The sequence below is a fragment of the Amia ocellicauda genome, chromosome 17 (assembly GCF_036373705.1).
Source record: "Amia ocellicauda isolate fAmiCal2 chromosome 17, fAmiCal2.hap1, whole genome shotgun sequence".
Lineage (NCBI taxonomy): Eukaryota > Metazoa > Chordata > Actinopteri > Amiiformes > Amiidae > Amia > Amia ocellicauda.
The window spans coordinates 11,519,318-11,542,183 of record NC_089866.1 but is presented as its reverse complement, the minus strand read 5'-3'; the positions used below and the strand labels follow the sequence as shown (position 1 = coordinate 11,542,183).

Sequence of the window (22,866 nt, the reverse complement as noted above, 5' to 3'; positions counted from 1 at the left end):
TAAGAGAGTGCTCCTAATCTCAGCTCGTTACCTGTATAAAAGACACCTGGGAGCCAGAAATCTTGCTGATTGATAGGGGATCAAATACTTATTTCCCTCATTAACATGCAAATGAATTTATAACTTTTTTGAAATGCGTTTTTCTGGATTTTGTTGTTGTTATTCTGTCTCTCACTGTTAAAATACACCTACCATTAAAATTATAGACTGATCATTTCTTTGTCAGTGGGCAAACATACAAAATCAGCAGGGGATCAAATACTCTTTTCCCTCACTGTACCTACTGAACTACATTCCCCACAACCCTCCTGTTCACATATTTAAAAAGGCAACGGGTTCTTAAATTAAAATCATTACTTACATTCAACCCTGTCATAACACAATTGTACTAGCTGTGTAAGGTATCGTAAGTTAAAAACAAACAAACTATTAAATCAATAAATAAACTACGTTACACAACCGAGTGTCCGTATAGTGGAGCTTGTCAACGGTGTGCTGTGTTTGTGTAATGATGATTAAGGTGTACTGTGTCTTTAAGAGCCGGCGCGGAAGTGAAATCCGCTACTCGGCAGATCCCGCAGAGGTCAGCGATGAGTGGAGCCCGATGCCTGACAGCCCGCTCTCCTGCCTGCGGCTGATCATGCGGCTGTACTGAGGATCAGATTCATTTCTCTCAGTTATTAACTGTTAGTTTCAGACAAGAGGATATTTTTCTACCTGTGTGGGGGAAACATACAGGTCCCCAGCTGCACTGACAGCTCCGGACACCCGGCCGAACTGCGCTTGCCCGTGCTTTGCAGCGCGCTGTCGATGGCTGTGTCGAAATGCAGCCGGCTTTGCGGTCCCTTAATACGGGAGCTGCTGGAGTCGGTGGACGACGTCCTGTTCGACTGCGATGGGGTTATTTGGCGAGGGGATCAGGCCATCCCGGGCGCCCCGGAGGTCATCAATCTACTGAAGAAGAACGGTAAACGGGTCTTTTTCGTGACCAACAACAGCACCAAGACCCGGGAGATGTACGCCGAGAAACTGGGCAAAATGGGCTTCAACGCCAAGGAGGAGGACGTGTTCGGGACGGCGTACTGCTCGGCGGTTTACCTCAAGCACATCTCCAAGCTCCAGGGGAAGGTCTACCTCATCGGGAGCGATGCCATGAGACAGGAGCTCCAGAGAGTCGGCATCCAGCAGGTGGGCGCCGGCCCCGACCCCATTTCCGGAGGGCAGAGCGACTGGGCCAACGTGCCCCTGGACCCCGAGGTCAAAGCTGTCGTCGTGGGCTTTGATCAGCATTTCAGCTACATGAAGTTGAACAAAGCGCTCCTGTACCTCAGCAACCCGGACTGCATTTTCCTGGGCACCAACACGGACACCAGGCTACCGCTGGAAGGTGGCAAGGCCGTGCCAGGTATGTACGACAGATAAGGAGTACTATGCAAAAAATATCAGCTGTACATTTTTACAGGGTTAATGTATTTGTACTGCATGTCAAGTGATAATCTCCTGAAAAACTGTTTGCCAGGACTGGCATCAAAGTTAATATGTCGCCTGGTGAGGAGCAGAGGGGCACAGTGTTGTAGTCCTGCTCCTTTACTGAACACTTGAACCAGATTCCTGTCCAGAAGTTATTTTCAATACTTTTTACTACATGGGTTGATTTGCATTTAGGACACACCAGCCCCCTGGCTTTGTGAGTGGTGTGAGACACGGTTGCTATATAACAAAATAGACATTCATTCAGAAGACCAAACCGTGCAGTCTTTGATAGATTCAATCAACAGGCTGGTTTCAAGCTATCCTTGCTGTGTGCTGTGCAATTTGCAGGGCTGCTGAGAGACTGGGGAAGAGTCCTGGCTAGAGAGGTTATTGCCAACACCCAGGATGTGGAGACTGTTAAAACCACAAAGTGAGGAAATCATGACACACAGGAGGAAGAACTTTGTCAAATATTTGTTCATCCTTGCCATTGCTTCATCACTGCGCATGAGGTGTCACTTACCTATAACACAGATACCAACAGAGCAGTCTATGTAGCCAGCATCTTATTTATTCAAAGTGTGATATATCTAGTTTTAAATATTCCCCAAAAGACTAGAGCCATTACTAGGCACTGCAGTCAGTTAGTTAGTCTGGGTTGATGCCTGTATAGTTGAACCCTACACCTGATCCGATGTATACGGTGCCTTTCTCTCTCAAATTGTATCGTTCTCCCTATCTCTTTGCAAATGTTATTGTGCTGTAACTCCCCCTCCTGATTGTGTGCTGTAACCGTTTGTAAACTAATCTACTCTACTCTGTGTCCTGTATCCCTTTATACTGCAGCTCTCTCATCCCCTCTCTCCCTCTATTTTATTATCTGTGTGTGCTGTGTCCTTATCCCTCTGTCTTTGCTGATGCCAGTGAGCTGGGCCTCTCGCTCTCCCTGCTGCTCTGTCTCTGTCTCTGCTGATCATGGTCTGTTGAATTTGCCTCCCTCTCTCTGCTAATATTCCCTGCCCCTCTCCCCAACTCTGCTGAAAGCTGATCTCTCGCTCTTCTCCCTCTCTCTGCTAATCCCTGATATGCCTCTGCTGATTTCTCTGTATACTGTGTCCCTCTCTCTCTGCTGATGTCTGTGTTGTGCTCTTCTCTCAATCTTTCTTTCCATTGATCTTTCTTTGCTGTTCCACTCTCTACTCTGCTACTCACTCTCTGTACTGTGTCCCTCTGCCTCTCTCTGCTCATCTTTCCGAGCTGGCCCTCTCCCTCTGCTGACCCCTGTGTGCTGTGCCCCCCAGGAACAGGCTGCTTGCTGCGGGCGGTGGAGACGGCGGCCCAGCGGCAGGCCCATGTGGTGGGGAAGCCCAGCCACTTCATGTTCGATTGCGTGGCCAGCACGTACAGCGTGGAACCTGCCCGGACCCTCATGGTGGGCGACAGGCTGGACACCGACATCCTGATGGGCTCCAACTGTGGCCTGAAGACCCTGCTGACCCTCACGGGTGTGTCGGCACTGAAGGATGCACTGGCGCACCAGGCTAGCGGCTGCCCCACGCGCCAGGGGATGGTGCCCGACTACTACGTGGAGAGCATTGCAGACCTCCTCCCAGCCCTGCAGGGGTAGACGGAGCAGCATGGCTCGGAGTCTGGGGTCGCCCCTTTGATTTTGCTCATTCTACCCTGCGTCACAATATAATCCGAATCATTACTTGACTGATCACCTTACGTTTAGCACATTTTATCAATACCTTTTTAATAAACACTTCCATCCTAAACGAACACATACAGACATCTCTGCAATAAGGAGTCTGCACTAGTCACTGTTGCACCAAACCACAGCTGGGCTCGGTGACAACGCTTTAGGAAACTTTGTTCCTAAAAGCATCTATTCAGAGTCCCTAGTTTTTTACCCTTGATTTCATCCATATCACATCATAAAATATGCTGGATTTGACATTTGAGATTACTATTTTCTAGGGATTCATATACAGTATATATTAAATAGTATATAAATTACTGATATAGAGACACGGCAGCTAGAGCTGTCTTGTATGACAACACACTGTTGTAATGACAAAATTAAAGATACATTTAATATAAACAAGACTGGTTTAAGATGATAAATACATTTATTTTTTATGCTTTCTTTAATGTTAGTGTTAGAGAGATTGATTTGATATACCCTGGAAGACACATGATGTTATTCTCTTTGTAATGTTGGCTATCACAAAGTGGCAACAAAATAACAATATTTTGTAAATGGGGAGTTCTTTAGTCCCAAATGTATGAAAGCCCAAATGTATTAGAATACATAAACCCAGACACAAGTTCAAAGAAATACAAAATAATACATTTACCAGTTTTCGCTTTATTCAACACGAGGAGGAAATATAATTAGAGATAAAAATTGGGATGTCTGTAGTGAATCACTTTTCCTCCTCTTTAATAAAATGTGTTGTTTTGCATTTCTTTTCATTTCATGCACCTCTGTTTATGTTATCATACATTTGGGTTCTACTTACTGCGGAACTCCCTGTTTGCAAATATAGTTTGTTTGTTGCCACTTGGTGGTCATCAACACTACACCTTAAACCTATTCTATGGCATATAACCCATTAGGAAATTTGTAGGCCATCATTTTGAGTATATTGTTAATAGTTTAATGGAGCGGGGTAGCAGGTTCCTTATAAATCCTCCTGGGCCATGTTTTATGCCTTTTAATGACTGATCAAATTTTTTAGTCTGACAAAGAAAAAGGGGATTTTTTTTTTAATAACTTCAGTACATAACTAATTTAAAAATTGCACGTTCTCAATCTTGCTCCTGCTTTCCTGCAAAGTCTAGTGTGGGAAAATCACAGATATTTGAAGACACTGAATATATGCATTGTTGTATCTGCGCTTGATGTGCTTGCTGCTCTGTATGTGACGTTACATGCAGCTACAATAGAAACGTCTCCTATAAACCTAAACTACTGCCTCATATCCACTGCCGAAGGGTCCAGCCGTGTCTGGCCCAGGCCCTGTTTCTGACTTTGTGAAAGCAGCCCACAATTGGAAGTGCTGTAGCAGGTCCTAGAGGGATTGTGGGATAGTATTCTATTTTCCATGTATTAATTTAGGTTTATGTAATGCAATGTTAACCAAACAAGAAATCTGTTCTGTATGGAAAAATTAAGTTGTATATAAATATTTGGTTAATAATAATAGTTGCTCGAAGCACGCTACCATTGTTTAGAAGTTGTGGAAATAATATTATTAATATAAACATTGTGATTATTAGCCTATTATTATTAAGCAAATATCTATTTTTCCACATGGAAGGGATTCTTTTACCAGTAATTTAACATGTTTGAATACATATACATAGCTCTTCATAATGTTGCACTATTTGAACATAAATACATTCACTAAATAAAAATGTGTTCTATTAGTGACAGATTTATTTCATACATATACAAGTAATATAAATAAAATGTGTTTTTTCATAGGCTAAATGCATAAGTAATATTGGTAATATAAAATATAAATGGCATTTGAACAAGTTAAATTATCAATAAGACTAACAATAAAGTAACTATTTGCATAATAAAAATCTGAGCTCGAGTTAAAGCAAAATTAATTAACTGAACGGACAAATCTGTTAAGTTTCAGAGCTCATAGTTTCTCTGAAAGGATGCAGACGTATTTTTTTTTAATATAAATGAATCTTGAAAAAATCTATTTTTTAAAATGAAAAGGAATAAAAAACACATATTATGAATGCAAGAAGAAATACCAGTACCAATACCAGTGACATGTCCTGTTGTTTGTGAAAAAGCTTCTCTGCAGTTTTGTATTGTAATAGCTTTCTTCAATTTTAAAGACTTTATTAGGTTAGAACTATAAGCACTTCTACAAATATGTATATAATACTATAAGCCTTTATTAGTTAGGTTATGTACAAAATAACCAAATTATGAATATGCTAACGCAAATTATGTGCATTGCAGATAGGCAAGAACAATATTAATACTGAATAATAGTTTTATAGTACTATTGTATGTGTAGACCTCACTCCATGCTGCTAATAAAACCTTAATGAATTTCTTAGTTACCTCATAAACATGACATTTCATCTTTCACATAGCTTATGCGTGTCTCCATTTCTTTGGAAGGGCTAGACCAAATCAAAACTTAGACCTACCTGCGAAATCACAAAGAGCAAATCCATCCTCTGTTGCAGTTTAATTTATTGTTACACGTTCTATTATATATCAATCAAAACAACTGGGTACAACTTCCTAATTTGTGATTGCGAAGTTTTGATTTGGTCTAGCCCTAAATCCAAATATCTAAAGCAGTGCTGCCCAAACCCGGACACCGACAGCCCTTATTCAACAGGTTTTATAGGTAACCTTTAATAATTTCTTAACACCTGGAACAACTTAATTGTGATAAATTAAGCAGGTGTGTTGATCAATTAAGTTATTTCGAGATTTGGTATATAGACAGTGAATTACCATTTTCAGCCCTCAATGACCAGAATTCCCTAGGCCCACGTGGTTTAGTGATTTAGGGAAGTATTGGGTCAGTAGTTCTCACATATTGGCATTTCTAACTGTTAGAGCTTTATTTAATTTCTTCTGCTAAATCCTCTTTTTGTCACCCCCTCCTAAAACTGTAGACCCACCCCCCATTTACGACAACATTGGGGTAAATCCCTCCCTCACAAAATATGTAATTCAAGCCTTGATATGACTTGAACGATTTAGAACGATGCTTTAATTAAGCATTTAATTAAGCAGAGCATTGTAAAGTGAGCATTCAAAGGAATTAAATTACAACTGGAACATTAATTTATTATGATTTCAATAGACAGTACAAACTAGGTTTTACCCAGTTACTCCGTAGCACATATAATTCTAATTGCAATTGACCAATACAATGATTCCTAGTACCAAAACCATTCAGTTCAGAGCAATTGATCATTTAAATTTGAGATCTGAATTTGGAATGGGTATGACACAGAAACAAAGGTATAATAAAAAGCCCTGTTTTATACTTTCTCTTTGTCCAAAGAATGCACTATGTAAGTACTGAGATTCTATTCAATCTTCAGTTACTCCTCCTTCCACTGAGGTCAACAATTGTGTTTTTTATGAAATTCTGCATGTTAGTAGCTGCAGGCTCAACTCTACAAGTAAATCTCTTGCTCTAATCCTTTAGATTTCCAGAAAAATTTGTAGATACGATCTGTCAGTCTGCCAACCTGCAGACAGATACCAGAAAAAACAACAACAAAAAAGAGATCCAGTCAGTAAGAGTTTACAAGGCTAAGTCTGCAGCCATTGAAGCAAGTGCAATCATCTAGATAATAAATACAAAATTACGAATTAAAACTGTTATAAAAGTCTTTGCACAATCCACTGGATAAGCTTGAGCACGGTGGGAGTGATATATTTAAAAACTCAAGGCTTTTCATTGCCATAGAACTAGAACATTTCTCCTGGTGCTTCTTAAACGATGCCAAGATCAAAATAGTTGTTATATCTAGACTGTGAGTGGGTGAGTGTAGTTTCTGGTAGCTAATACAGTACATGTTAATTTAATATAGTGTGAGGGTATGGCTGGGAAGCTAAAATAATGTACCCCCTTTTATGAAAGCTGTAATGTCAGTCTTACCCTTCATGGTAATGCAATGGTGATTTTGGAAGGCTTTCCTGATAATTGAAATTGTTCTAATTGTCCTTAACCCTTAGGAACCCAGCGTGGTGCAATTCATATACAGAGGCCTAGTAAATTGGGATGTTTGTCAAACCTGTTAATTTGGTGACCTGTACATCACACTGGATATATAAAAAGGTGAAAAACTCCAGCCAACCTTTAATTTTTCAGCCCTTTAACAATCAGTAGACACAGAAAACACTCAGCTGTTTCTGGTAAATTATTTCAACATTGGTAAAAAAAAAAAAAAAAAAAACATTTGAAAGAGAATGAAGATCTATTTCCAATCCCAGATTCACACACAATGTTTAAAAAGCACTTGACTCTGAATATTAACTTGCCTGTTATGTTTGTTGGAGGCATTTTTTCAAAATCATTATCCATCACAAGTACTGTACTAAGAGGATGTGCTGCAGATCTTCATCCAAGCTGGATTATTTTGTTGTTTGAATTCCTATTGCTGTATTCCTTTCAGACTGTAAGCTGTGAAGTCCTCACAAGTCCCTCGACTGTGCTTGAGCAAACTGCTATGTCCGAACTGGGATGTGTGATGGTTTACAGTAGATTCACCTGTGACTGTATCGTACTGCGGATGTCTGAGAAACTGTACATGTGTCTGTAATTCCTGCAAGATCCTTCAAGGGGCTTTAATTATAAGATTTTTCAACTTAGATTTTTTAAGAAATCAGTCTAATTTGTCATGCAGATATTATCAAGAGATTGCTATGCTACAGCAATGAACAAAATACCATTTGAATTGCAGTCTTCATGTCTGGATTTCCAGTGTGGGTTTCCATCTGTAGTTTAAATAAATGTTTTATGATTAAAGCTCAAATCCTCATAACAAGTATGTACTGTAATCCATGTGCTGTCAGAATACTTGTAAAATATGTATGTTTATGGTCTGTGTGTGTTTATGTTTACTTGACATGCAGAAATATTACATATAATGAAGTATTTAGGGTAACAGGGTTCAGATACCATATATACATTGGATGAATATGATGTTGATATATATGTATTTTTATTCTGTAATTAAAATACAACATATGAGTATTCAGACACCACTGTGAAAGATTCTCCTGTTGACACCAAGTGCAATAGATACATATTTTACCATGCTGTCTAACTACAGTGATTGCAGACAAGTCTGAAAATGTGCTGTAGTTCAACTGATCAAGCACCTAATTGTTCTTGAAAATATGCTTCTATGTCATAAACCCCTTCACCCCCAGTGTCCTAAAATGAGTCTATGCAATAAAAGACACCTAAAACCATGCTCTGCTTTGTTTCATGCAGTCCCTATTTACAAAATGAACTGTTGCGACAATGTCATTCAACTACACACATATTTCATAATTTCAGTGATGTATCTATATATTGAAATGGTTCTAGATTGTTTTAAGACTTCATTTATCTCGTGTGGCTGATGTAGGGTCCAAAACACTGTAACTTCCTGCATTTTCCCCGAGTCACCTTGGTCAGTCATCGGTTAGCAAAAGACTGTGTGCTACTGCTTATCTGCCCCGGCACGGTGACAACACCTGTCGGCGGCCGCGCCTTTCTCCTGCTCTCTTTGTCCATTGTCTGGGATATTGTAACTGGGCTGTATCAGGTGTGTGTGTGTGTGTGTGTAAGAGAGGGATAGTGGGCTGCAGAAGGGGACGTGGCTCAGTCTATGCTGCTCAGGTGTGAGGCTGTGTCGCTCCTTACTCCCCGGTCATGCACACGCCCTGTACCATTGGCGCTGGGCAGTGAAGCCGTCTGACTGGACACAGGATGGAGAGGAGCCGGAACGGTTCTGTGGTTGGTCTGGAGGACCCCCAGTGTGTGGTGAGATTGTAGACTTTTTCTTTTTGTTTTAATTCCTAAACAGAAATTAAGAACTTGGGGGAGTTTTATGTAACCTTCAACTTCAATCTATAATACTTTTTTTTTTTTTTTTTTTTTACATCTGCTGTAATCGTAAAAAATAATCTTAATTGATATTAAGTAATCTTAATCTTAATTGAAAATGGAGACGTTAATGATATTTTGATAGGTTGCCTTTTTTATATGGATGTCTTTTTCATTTAAAAATCATTACAATTGTTAGAGAGTACATTTTTGGTTTGGATTCTCTGCTGTGTATTAAAGGATTTTGAAATGCTTCATACGTGTAGGTTTATTTAATTAAAGTACTAGATAAATAATTTATTATTTAAGTCAAAATACGGAAGTATATATACTAATATTTAGGGAAAGTGAGGTAAACTAGAACAAAAGCTGCTGTTAAATGCTCAAGGTACATTTCCATTTTATAAAGTGTAGCCTACAATCAATAATGTGGCAATAAACCACATAAGAATTGTGGATTCGCCAGTTTCCTTATGGTACCTTGTGGGAGCAGCGACTTTTATCTGCTACTTAGAAACATGAACCGAAAAATGCAGCAGGAGAAATACGAGCAAAAAGAAATGCGCTATGTAGATGAAACCGAACACAATTTCAGTGCAATCATATTTGCGCAGCTGTTTTCATGGAATCCAGCCAACATCTGTGAATTAATCCCAGCCACACACAAGGTCAAGTAAAATTATACTGTCCTCTCTACGTCCACAGGACAGGAGCCCAGAACTGCCACCCCAGGTTTCTCACAGGACACTCTGGGGTTCTCTGACGGCCCTTCTGCTCTTAGTTTTTATAGCAGGCAGTGCTTTAGGAGTGCTGGGGATCAAACGGAACAAACCGCAGGTAACACTAGATTCACCATTAGCTATGCAACTCACTAACTTCAGTTTAGGTCAATAATAAAACATAGATCAGCTTAAACATGGCCACTTGAGTTTCTGTAAGTCCCAATACTCCCATTATATCTTCAAAGATTGCACAGTTGTAAATATCTATATCTATGAATATGTCCCTTTTTGGCAGAAATTGCTAGTATTGCATGTTACCCAATCTCCTGTCTGTTGCACAATTACATTGAAATTATAAACAAAAAGGCATTTTCATAAATCCAGTGTGCTAATTTGTTTTGTTAGTTTTTTGTTTGTTTGTTCTTAATATATTTACACTGCACTGAGCAGGAAAGACTAGGCCCCGCGTCCCTTCACGCCCAGTAAGCCGGCCTGTCCCCATGCAGTCTGTTTTGCAGGTTGTCCGAATAACTCTTCAGGGCCAGAGCGGCTCTCCGGTCAACCAGTCCGTGGTGGTGGACGAGCGCAACCAAATCGTGACATACTACGTGACGTCCCACAGTAACCACACCTCCGTGGTGCTCTTCGACTTGAAGAATGTGAGTTGCACCTTCAGTGCTCACTTCACAACGGCACGCCCTGTATAGTGACAACAACATTGATCTGCATTCTCAGCTTTAAAAAAAAACAAAACTAAAAATCAAACACTTTGTCCAATATACTGGCTGGATTTACTGCTTTATTTGGTTTTGCTTGCTTGTTTTGTTTTTTGTTTTGGACTGAGAGAAATAAATCAAGGCCATTCAGCCTAGGTTCTGAATGTCTTTGAAGCTTGATTCAGTTTTTGGCTTCTCTATTTTGGTCCAGGGTCTAATATGCTACAAACCTGAGAACCAAGGGAGCTGCTTCCTGAGACAAATGGATGTGTCTGACTTAGAGAATGGTCACCTCCTTTTCAACATGTCCAAGCACAAGGTACGGCACACTTTCAAGAACACGATACACATGATCAATCCTGTTTTACACTATCAATGCATTTTTTATTTGCCTTTAAAATCAGCAGGCAAGTTTTTCACCCTGTGCTGTTTTGATGACAAAGAAACAACCTTGGATGAAGAAAGCTGGTACTTTCAGCATTGTATGGGAACCAAGTCAATCATAAGTAATCAAGAAGTGTTGTGGACACTATATTTGAATGAGCGAGTGAAAGTGTGCTTTTCCACTTTTTAAATTAAAACCAAAGAAAAACACTGGACGTTTCCCTCTTAACCTTTTAAGCAAAGGTTGACTTGCAACCCTATTTCAACTGGCATCATAATTTGGCAGGTTAAAAGCAGACTGAGAATTTGCAATAACAGTAGTGTGTGTGTGTGGTCTGCATTCACACTACACTGATTTATTGTATTCTGAATGTTCACTTGTACATTCCTCTGCGCTTAACTTGGCAAACAATGTTCTTAATGAGCCCTTTACCTTTAAATTAACTTTATTGCATTGTGTGCATAGTTAAATTAATATAATATACCACCGTTACATCAAACTAAAACAAATCTAAGAAAACAGAAAACTATCTTATTCTTATCTTATATATCTTAGAAAACTGATGAACCAGTGTGATTATTTTTCTTCTCTGCGGACAGGGTGTAATGGAGCAAGTCAGGAAAAGAGCACTTAGCTCAGCCAGGCCTAAAAACTAATGTACACCTAATCCTGATCCCAGTATCTCATTACAGGACATCCCACACAATAGTTACTGTTGTTCTTTCTTTTCCTTGGTCCAAACCCCCCCCCCCCAAATTACATGCAATTAACGATGTAAGAGAGCATTCTGAACACTACTGAAGTAAGGTTAATGGAGAAGATGCCTTGCAATTGTGTTTCGGAAGAATGGCTAGTTTGTTTGAGCTTTTACATTTAGGTCTCTGACTGGTGTACAGTGATTTTCATGTTTATTCATATTGTTTGGTTTCAGTGAGGCAGTCTTGTGCAACCCATTAAGAAAATCCTGCATAGTCTGTAGTCACGTTGTTCAGATTCAATAATTCAATCATTTGTAAGTGATCGGAAGCAGTTCTTTAAATCTTGTGAGCTACATCTTCTTGAATTATGCACTTTTTCCATATGTGTTCATTGTGAAGTCTTCTTGTTCCCTGCGGTCATCACTACTATGCAGGTTTCTGTAGAATTATCCGACTCTCTTAAAAATTTAATGGCATCTTGTTTTTTTAATTGTTGGACCATCATACAATTTCCGGGCAATGTTTTATTTCTTTCCTGTCAGGAGAATTTTATGTGCTTATTACTTTGAATGGTGTCTTTAATTGAGTTATTTATTTTCACAGACACATTTCCCCTTGCAGGCAAACAACATCGGTTCCCAGTTACACTAATGATTTTCACACATAAGTTCTAAGATTCTCGAGGTTTAACTAATATGAGGACATTTTGCAACTGTCACAGTACCATGTTTCAAAAGCAAGGGGAGTGTGAAAAATATTGTAACATCGAATTAAAGCAGAACTGTACAACTATAGAGGAAGGGGTGGGAGCTCTGACATCTTTAAATTTAGCTTTCTGAGGACTGATGTTCAATTACATTTCTTGCAGAATGCATTGTACAAGGGGGAGAATAGGAAGAAAATAAAAAGTTGCCATGTCTCCCAGGGAGAGCCAGAGTGACTGGGCTCAGAATGGCTTCTCTCTGTATCTAGCGTTGATGGCCTGAGCGCTGGGGGCAGTCCTAAAATAGTTCATCAGAACCGCTTACCACAGCTTACATGAAAGCCAGTCATATAGATACTTTACAAACAGAGTAATTAACCCAACAGTGCTTCAATGAATAACACAGATTGCTTTATCTGTGGCACGCAGGGTTGTAATATTAGAATTGTACAATTTTATTGGACACAATTGCTTGCTGTAGAATAATCTAAATTGTGATTAAAGTGAGATCGGTAGCACGTGAAAATGTTATTTTGTTATTTTTGTTAACTTTTGAAACTGTTTAACCAATATAGACAAGGTACGATTGGATATTCACATCAAAAGTATATGATCATTTCATTACTATTTTCAACACTGCAGCCATGTCTTGCTAGGTTGAAGCAATGACTTTCAGAATTGCAGCCACCTAAACTTTCAAAAATCACCTTGGAAGTATCTAGAAATGTCTAGATTTGTCTCATTTGTCCCTCCTTCTCTTCCATCTCTCAGGTCAATCAGTTCTGGCTGCCAGGGAATGAGACACAGCGGCATAGGGAGTTTGTGGGCATCCTGGGGGGTCATCCCGTGGATGCCCAGACCCTGGAGGAACCCCTCCAAACTCTCTGCCAACACCACCCCATCTACTGGGCCAGGAAAGTAGACGGTGAGATGTCGGAGCCAGCTGGTCTGCTGTTCATATTCATCCCAGTCCTGATAATGTCGTTATCCACTTTAGAGATCCCTTGGCCATTAGCAGCATCAATTTAGTCTGCATTTACTGACGGTCAGAGCGGATTATTCAAGTGCATGAAAACGGCATGGCATGTCATCTGAACCACCAATCAAATATTAGAGCGATTATAGGTACAAAAGAAATCCCGACTGAATTACTACCAGCTACATGTAATTCTCCCATGTCTGCTGTTTTGCATTTAAACTTCATCTTTTGTTGCTCACCTTCATCCTAAGCATCTCTTTTATAATATAAAGTGGTTTTATATATATATATATATCTCCTAATAGTGATGCAGGAGAAATATTGTCACAGTAGTTTAACAGCTCAGAAGCAGCTCTGTAGCCAGGCTTAGGGATAACATGACTGAGGCTGTTACTGTATATGGGAATGCAGAAAGGTCAAACAGGATGACCAAGAACCAGGGATGCTATCTGTGCCATTACAACCTGGCTGCTCTTCGCTGCCAGAAATGCAATACATCTGTAGAGCAGTGCGACCTTTACACAAGTCCTCTCGCTGTACTACTGTAAGTAAGAATGGCAGGTTTGTCCTTCGGGGTGAGGTTACATACTGATATACAAGCCCCAGGGTGAATGATGGAAGTCTGCCATTTTTGGTTCAGCTCCAATCATAATTAAATTTCACCCCCCCACCCCTCACCCTTGTCTATTCACAGGCCCAGGAAAACAAAGGTTAATTTACTTCTGCATTGATATATGCTTCCCGAGCAACATCTGCGTCTCCGTTTGCTTCTATTACCTTCCTGAGTGAGCGGCTGCCTGGCACAGACCACCCGACCCAGGAACAAAGCGCTCCTTCTCCTCGTGATGGACTTGCAGACACTGGGCACAGCTCTGGGGCAGCTGGGGGGGGCCTGAGCCTGGGTTTAACACAGACGCAGCAGGCAGCTTCAGTCCTGCCCATCCCTCTCCAGGGGAGATGAGACAGACGCAACGCATATCTCGACAGGAGCAAAAACATAATCAGAAGCTTTGGACCCCTTTTCCACTGCGCTTCCGCTGTCACATTACCCCACGCTATTTAGAGACCTCCCACTAGATCTTTCCACGCTCTCTTGGCTCCGCTTTTGCAAAACATGTCAATAACTCGCAATGGGGACATGCCCGTTTGACATCTGCTCTGCCATTGCCAGGCATAGATTTTTCAGTCGCATGTTATCTGAAAGGTAATCTTCTCAACATGATCAAACCATCATGCTTCACTTATCAACCCAGAAGACGGTGTCACACTTAAATAGCAGATCTTGAAAATGGCACTGGGGCAAAATCTTTGCTGTTAAAAAATAAATAAAAAGAACATAAAAAAAGGTCTTGCCAGCATAATTACTTTTTCTCCCTTTGTCGTTTTGCTGGAGATGGAAGATGGATTAACTAGCAAGGTTGTACTCCCCCCTTCATGTTTTTCTAACAGGCTGATAACTAACCACAGATAGGGTCACTTGAAACCAATGCCTTCACCCACTAATCCTAGTGAACATTTGTCACTGAAGATAGGACTGACTCCAGCAAACACCTGATATCCCCTGGCACAGACTCGCCTCCACAGAGCCACATTTATAACAGCCAGCTAAGATTCTGAAATGACGTCACGTATACTTTTCAGCAGGTCCAATCTGGCAGCAGACAAAGAAAGAGCTGTACTTTGACTACAGAGCAAGAAACCAGAAGGTATTACATTTACATTCCAATAAATCTCCATTTGTGCTCCTGAGCTCTACATTTCAACACCCCTTACTAAACTTAATCCCTTACAGGTCCTTTACACTGAGCAAAGCATATCGCATAGTCATATTTTCAGCCAGAGCAACATCAGTCCTTCTTGTATCCTAAAAGGATGCAGACTTTACCAGCCTTGCAACAACACCTAGACCAAAGGCTAGACCAAATTGGAAATTAGAAAGTTGTAACCTATCATGTCTTGATTTATAAATGGTATAGTTTACATGGCTGTGCTTAAAAAGCATGATTTTAAACGTTACAGTGGTTAAGTCATATCAGGGCTTGAATTCATGTTTTTGTGAGCGGGGGGGGATTTCCCCCTCCATGTTGTAGTAAACGAGGGGGGGAATTCCACAATTTTAGGGGGAAGTAACAAAGAAAAGTATTTTGCAGAGAAAATAAATGAAGCAGTAATGCCAATATGTGAGAACTATTGACCTAAACCCCTGCTCCTATTCTCTGTATGTAGTCTATGTGAAGGAAGAACCACCGCTTGTGAAACAATATCTAGTTTTCAAGACTTCACTCCTTAGTTTATATAAAAGATGGTGACCTACAGTCACATAGCAACAACATGAATATTTGGTATCATTTTAAGTACCCAGTGTGGTTTAACACTGTTTGGATATGGATGTTTGGATTTAGGGCTAGACCAAATCAAAAGCGGCTCCCAACAATAAATTAAACTGCAGTAGGGAACAGATTTGTACTTTGCAGTTCAGCTATGTAAGCTATGCTGTTTGCTTAAGTATTTGTAGTGTTTGGATTTGTGTGTTGGATTATGATTACATAGAATAAACAGAAGTAAATGCTATGCTTGAGAATATTTCCTTTAATTGTAATCACAATTTCACATATTGTTACGTAATTATCACTTGTCCAAAATGCAAGATCAACCAATCCTGCTGGAACTGTAATATTATTTAGAAGTGTCCTGAAGTCTGCATAGCGAATCTACTAATTATGAAACATCGCAAGGTAGCTCTGAAGTGTCATGTAGGCGGTGTGAGCTGTTGCTTTTGGATATGCGTTATCATCATGAGTTGTTTTTTCACCATTACAAAAATACTAATTAGCACTGAGCAAATGCTTTTAAATGTACCTCAAGACCAACAGCAACACATTTTCACAAAACATTTCAAATTCACTGACCAGGAAGGATACTATAACACACAGGCAGATTTGGGTATTTAAAAATAACCCCCATGAAAGATGTGACTGTCTTTTCCTGTGCCCACACATACTTTGCATATGCGTTGTATATGGTAAATTACTGTCTCATTTGTAAACCTAACACAAACTCAATCTGTGACTAACACTATGGTTTGCTTCACCAAAACATCCTAAATCTGGCGAGACTAATGCTTGGGGTGTAGAACTACTTTAAAAGATCAGAGAATGAGCTGGAGGTTGAGGACATGCTGTACACTCTTATTACTGTGCATCTTGCCATTTCAAAGCGTCTTCGTGGGAGTCTGCCTCTGTCCTATGGAATGTGAACGTGTCAGATTTCAACATTATCAGTGTGAAGAAACCAGTACATGTTTTCAATGATTAAATCATTTTAATAGCAACATATTCCGACCATTCGGAAAACAACAAAAATTGAGGAAGATCAGTATATATATAAAAATATATATATACATAAGGAAAAAAAACAGTTTACAAACAGTGATTTTCCAATAGCTACTTCAACCTGTCAATGTACAAATTGACAATTGTTTGGAATAAATACATTTTTAGAACTGCGCAATTGTTGTCATTCTATGTGCCGCCCACAATGCAACACCACACACACTGTGCAGCAGACTTGAGCTGCCTTCCTTTCGCACCTTTATTCCTGTAAAATGCTCATCACAGATTGAAATCCCAGTGACATAATGTAGGATCCAGTTCAGTTCTGTACAGCATGGATGAAAGACCAGTTCAACAAAGCTTACATCGGCATCATTCCTACCCAGTGCAGTCCTTAAAGAGCTAATGAAGAGGATGATGAAAACTATAAAATTATACCTTTCACAGGTTGACAACAATTCTGTGTGTACTCCATATGGAATGAAGAAAGAGTGAAGCATTGACTTGACAAGGTTAAGCATCTGTTTACTCCGTGGTAGTTTTGTGTTTTGTATGCTGGGATGTGTGCGAGTGTGTGCGTTTAAAGTCTAAAGGCCGACCTTCTGTCCTGATGCCCGTCTATGACACTGCCAGCAGTCCTCAGCCCAGCACGCTGTCGTTGAACGCCAGGCAGACCACGGCCTTCTGGTGCCCGCTGTACTCCCGTTTGATCTCCCCCGTCTCCACGCACCACAGCCGCGCCAGGTTATCCGAGGAAGCTGTCAACCAATTACACGTCAAAGCACTCAGTGAATCAGCCAATCAGATCGTGCTCCAGCACCGCCCCAAAAGGTAATTTTAGCCAGGTTGTACTCAAGGATAGGGTGATTAAGGCATCTTAAAAGAATACAATCAACTAATCCTTCAATCCAATCTTCTTCTCAACACTGATCAGAAGTCACAATGCGTTGAAGAGAGTAACTACAGGAAATGACACTCAAACGTAGAGATTAAAGGATAAAATAGCAGCTGTTCAATGCGGAGAGTCCTGGCACAATACAGTACACCTGAACGAGTAAGCTTCTGCCCACTTAAACCAAAAGTCTTGATATCCTCTCTTCTAAACATAATATGAGCCTTGCCACCCACCTGTGACGATGTACTGTGAGTCCCCGGAGAAGGCGCAGTCCCACATCCACCCTCGGGACGTCTCCCCGGGGTTGTTGCTCTTGATGCTCAGCTCTGTCATCAGGGAGAAGTTGGAGGTCCTCCAGATCTTACAGGTCTGGTCAGCAGAGCAGGTGGCCAGCAGGCTGGGGTAACAACACAACGGATTCACAATACGATACTGCATGTCCCACGGCATCACAGCCCTTTTGGGTCGGTGCAAAGGGAAGTGACTTCCTAGCCCTATGCACTGACCCAGTTCTGGCCCTTCTGGGCGAGGCAGATGGTCACAACACTTCTATTTGTCAGCTTCAGCCTGCACACGGTGACTAAAGATTGCAATAAAGATGTCACCTACTTTCTGTGACTGTACTGTATAATTGAACATCAGCTGCTGTGCCACCAGTCATTCACTGATCTCTGTTTTCTTCTAGCGATAGGATCTGACTCAGTTCCTGCAATGGAAGCCTCTGAGTAACAGTTTCACAGCTTAGTTCTTTTTATTTTTAAAGGTATAGGATTGTGTTCTTCAGTGTTCATGTAAAACTGAGAATAAAGGATTCAAAACACTTCAAAAAAATTATTTTCAGTCTCCTCCCACAGTAAGACCCCAACCCATATCATGTACCTTGCCAGGTCATTACTGTTTTATCTGTATTTTATCTCGGGTTTAATATAATTTTTGCTCATTGAATGCATCTGGGTAGAGCTCAGGGTGGACAGACCAACAGTCCGCTTCCCTGACTAGAGCCTGCAAACTCACGTAGAATCTGGGCTGAATTTGCAGTGCAAGGAGTAGCGTTTGTGGGCCGGGATCTTGGTCTTGGGAATGAGTTGTGTCACTTCGTCCCCCATGCCTCCTGCCAGGTTCCACACGTAGCAATTCCCCTGGGGGAGAGAGAGGCCAAGGCCAAGACACAAACACCAAGGGAGAAAGACGGTGCCAAAAAAAAAAAAAAAAGAGAGAGAGAGAAGGACAAAGAGAAATCAATACACACCAAGTGACTGGATGCTACAGCACATCAAATTTGCATGGAGAGAGAGCTATAGATTGCATTTACACTACAATTCTAGAGACAGAGGCTGACAAAGAAAGATAAAGGCAGACAGGCTAATAGCTAAATGCAATTGATATACAGTTTATACATAGCTTATAAACACACAGTTCAGTTATAAAAAGCAGCAACACCAGTGCTAGTTAATCTTGTGACGTATTGAGTGTGATTATTAATTCAGCTTGATTTATTAATCTGTGTGTGTGTAATTGAATTATTCGATATTTCTAGAAATTTTAGACATTTCCGTGACAGAAAAAAAGCCTTAGTCTCCGAGGGTTCAATTGGTCGGATGAAGGAACACATCTATTCAGATAGGTATGGTCGGAGGAAGGTATTCAGAGAAGGCTATATGGAAACAATACTGTTGTTTTCAGCACCACTGAATAGTCTTAAAAACAGTTTTGTTTTCCATCAACTTCTTTGTGCTCAACATAGCTAAACTTACACACACTAAAACAAGTCCATTGACACACACTTGAGGTTTGAATACAAACTGGCAGCCAGAGACTTGGAATTTGAGTTGAGTTGAATTTGAGTGCGGATAGTGATATTGTTGCCCAGCAGGTGTGTGTGTGTCCAGATGGGGTCTAGATCGTGGCTCCACTCACCGAGCTATTAACTGCAGCCATATAGCTTGCGTCGGGGTCAATGTGCACAGAGTTGACTGACACCTCGGGCTCTGGGATCAGCTGCTCGTTGTGGTCGGTTTTCAGATCCCAGATATGAATCACTCCGCTCTGGTCGCCAACGATCAGCTCAGCCTGGAAACACCAGGACTTCGGAGATCAGCACCTGCATCTCTTTGTACTGCCGACTTTAACGGCTGCATTTACTCACAGTGCGTCTCACCTGTATTGCTTTTTCACGTAATGAATCGGCCATTATTTGTGATTAATACTACTGCTCCCTCTAGTGTTCATAAAGTCCAATACAAAGCAGAATCCACCTGGGCTAGAGCCATGCTTATGCTTGGGGATTCAAGATGAGGACACCTGTATACTACAGGTGCACATTTTTTCCTAGTTGCCAGCTGGATCATAGTATAATAAATTTACATCAAACATCTCACAACATTTAAACATGTTTTATGATTGTTGTTTCATGATATACAGCTGTTCTACAGAGTCTCAGCCTCAGTTTCTGGAAGTGTCACACTACCTCAATAACTGGATAAAACAAATACTTTTCTCCACCATATAATTCATAGGGACTATACACTGAAACAACAGCCTTCAGACGGACAGAGAAGACAGTGACTTCAATAAACTCTTAATTGAACAACAAGCTGTAGATTCACTTCAGCAGTTGAGTTTGAGCAGAGTTTGAATAAACAGTCTTTAGATTAGTATTAATTTCTAACCCAGTCTGACATTTTAAAAGCAGAGAACAGTACGGAAAAATCTAACCTAGCATGTAGTTCCATTAAAGAGTTAAATGAGTTTGAGCAATTCTGATATTAATCCTGATAAATGATCAAGTTTGTGTAAACTAAGTCACCCTAAGGGTATCTGCTAGAAATAAATAATAATAATTCTGATTAAATCAACTGTAAGACATATGGATCCTATGAGTCAAGTTCCACCCAGGGCCTCTATGTGATGTCACTGGACTGACACTGACCTGATTGGGGTGCAGGCAGACGCAGTTTATTGGAGCGTTCACCTGGAAGATTCTCTGGCACTGTAGGTTACGTGACCTTGTGGTGAAGAAACAAAAAAAGGAATTATGCACTTGAAATGTTTGAATCATTAGGGCTATTTAGAAAAGTGCATACACACAAAACATTTTCAAAACCACAAGCCAGACAGGAAAGAAAAACAAACAGAATGGCAACAGCGTGGCACAGAGGATGGCCGAGCGGCAGCCCTGGTCTTCTGTGCTTGCTGGCAGTGCGTACCTGAGGTCCCAGATGCGTGCCATGCAGTCCTCACCTCCCGTGTACATCCAGCGGCCGTCCTCGTGGAAGCCCACGGAGGTGATGTTCTTGCTGACGCCGTCGTAGTTGATGACGGGGTTGGGGTTGTTGGAATTCAGGTCATACATGCGGATGTGCTGGTAACCTGCCAGAGAGGTGTTGCGGGGTCAGTGCGAGTGGGTGACCCCAGCCTTGGATCTCAAACTGTGACCCATACAGGCACACACAAGCATCCGATCCTAAAGTGTCATCGCCAATTCCTCTTGATTACCAATACTTTCACGCACAATGACCCGAATGGATTCTCACCTGCGGCTGCGATCATGCTGCGGTCTGGGGTCACTTCCAGGGAGTTCACCTGCTGCAGAGCCCTGGTTCAGGAAAACGAGGATGACACGTAGACAGCAGCCCACAGTCTCCACACAGCACTGAAACTCACTCACTGCATGGGACTCACCGAATTAACCTCTTGAAAGTGACTACATACTAGTGGACAGCACTTAAAATAACACCTGGATGAATATGGTCACGTACACTAGTGTAATCACTTTTAGGTGGGAAATAGAAAATATAAAGGCCTATTAAAAAAAAAAAAAAGTGCCACCTCCATCCTTAATCATATTTATTTCAGACTATTAATTAACTGCATATGTCAGTCTGACAAGCCTGATGTTTTAGTATAGAGTCGCAGGGCACGGCGTGCTGAAGGATACCGAGTCCTGGTGCTGGACGGTCCGGGTGCAGATGCCGCTGTGCGCCTGCCAGAAGCGCACCGTGTGGTCATATCCGGCCGTGGCCAGGATCACCGGGTCGCTGCCCACAGTCCCCTGGGTCACATTCATCTTCTACCAGTAGTCCACAATGCTCTTAAAAAGAAACATTATTACAAATACACGAATTAACAAATTAAAACATGGGTTTATTTCAATTCTATTCTTACTAGTTGCCAATACACACACAAAAACGTTTTGAACACTTTAGCATCGTTTCGTAGAAGTAAATGAACCAGCGTATGGGCGATAAAAAGCAAAGACATTCAATTAAATGATAAAGTAATGTATTTTTTCTATTAAATGATTATGCAAAACCTCAGTTGAGGCTACCTATGGAGTAATCCACATCACTGTGCATCTGTCATAGTCAACACAAACACGGAAACTTCTCATCATTTGGTTATGAAGATATACAATAACACCTACTTTGCTGGTGCTGTAATATTGCGTTTTTGTTGTTTTATCATATTATATTATATATATTTTTAGTGCGTCTCCAAAACTGCGTTTTATATTCAGAAAGTACAAAAACAAATACGGTTGCTTTGATTACAATTGTGACATACTTAATAACCCCACAGTGCATCACACTGACCAAAATATGTATCTATTCCAGAACAATCAAATAACTACATAATGTCCCATTAAAAATTATGTATATTTGTAAGATTCACATACCCTTCAGATCCTGCTGTTTAGCGTCCCTCACTTTATAATTGTCCCCCACTGCAACACATACCACCGATTTACAGTTCCTAGCACCGGGGGGTGAAGGATTTCCTGGTCTAATTATATATTTGTGTCTATCTCTGAATCCTGAGTGATAGCATAGTCTGTTTAGTAAATCATTAAAGGCATTCATAGATTACATGCATCCTACATAAATACATTTGGATATTTGTTGGCTAACCATTAGTATAAAGCATTTACATACCAAGACCTAGTCCTAGATCAATTGTTCAAATGTATTTAAATTAGAATGTGTACTTGCATTTTTATTCGCAAAATAATACACATAATAACCGCTTAATTACAGGCCTGAGCGCGATTTCGCACAATGAGGAACACCTAACTAAAATAAATGTTCATTCTGAAGCTTTCGTTAGATTTAAATAAACCTCTGTTATTGCAACGGAAATTGAAAGTGCATGCACATCAAGCCTACTAAACAGCGCACCGGTCACCGGTCAGGCAGTTACTCTGCTTTCGGGGGATCAGCAGCCAGCAGCCCATTGCCAACAACACGGCAGATCCACAGGTTCAGGACGCAGCAGACGCGTTCGTGCTGCGCAGTTTTGTGCAGTTGTATGCGGATCTGCGCTGCTCCGCCAATGGGATCGGCGGAATCGTGCAGATCTGCGC

General features: G+C 40.8%; 3 protein-coding genes across 4 annotated transcripts; 2 read left to right on the top strand and 1 right to left on the bottom strand.

The window, feature by feature from the left end:
* Positions 1-558: 558 nt before the first annotated feature.
* pgp (phosphoglycolate phosphatase) lies at positions 559-8,458 on the top strand. The gene is made up of 2 exons (XM_066690313.1): positions 559-1,405; positions 2,775-8,458. Exons 1-2 carry the CDS (start codon positions 811-813, stop codon positions 3,098-3,100), a joined length of 921 nt encoding a protein of 306 aa, XP_066546410.1. The 5' UTR covers positions 559-810; the 3' UTR covers positions 3,101-8,458.
* Positions 8,459-8,558: 100 nt separating this feature from the next.
* On the top strand, positions 8,559-16,697 carry bricd5 (BRICHOS domain containing 5). Of its 2 annotated transcripts, none has more exons than XM_066690315.1 (6): positions 8,559-9,014; positions 9,783-9,914; positions 10,318-10,458; positions 10,727-10,834; positions 13,073-13,226; positions 13,975-16,697. In XM_066690315.1, exons 1-6 carry the CDS (start codon positions 8,961-8,963, stop codon positions 14,067-14,069), a joined length of 684 nt encoding a protein of 227 aa, XP_066546412.1. In that variant the 5' UTR covers positions 8,559-8,960; the 3' UTR covers positions 14,070-16,697. The 2 variants fall into 2 exon arrangements, with proteins under 2 accessions (XP_066546412.1, XP_066546411.1); XM_066690314.1 differs by having other exon boundaries at positions 10,306-10,458.
* Positions 16,582-22,829, bottom strand: mlst8 (MTOR associated protein, LST8 homolog (S. cerevisiae)). The gene is made up of 9 exons (XM_066690312.1): positions 22,183-22,829; positions 21,445-21,597; positions 21,041-21,092; positions 20,714-20,876; positions 20,437-20,512; positions 19,425-19,577; positions 18,522-18,646; positions 17,741-17,904; positions 16,582-17,370 (listed from the first exon to the last, which is right to left on the bottom strand). The coding sequence occupies exons 2-9, from the start codon at positions 21,571-21,573 to the stop codon at positions 17,252-17,254; spliced, it is 981 nt and encodes a 326-aa protein (XP_066546409.1). The 5' UTR covers positions 21,574-21,597; positions 22,183-22,829; the 3' UTR covers positions 16,582-17,251.
* Between the last annotated feature and the right edge of the window lie 37 nt (positions 22,830-22,866).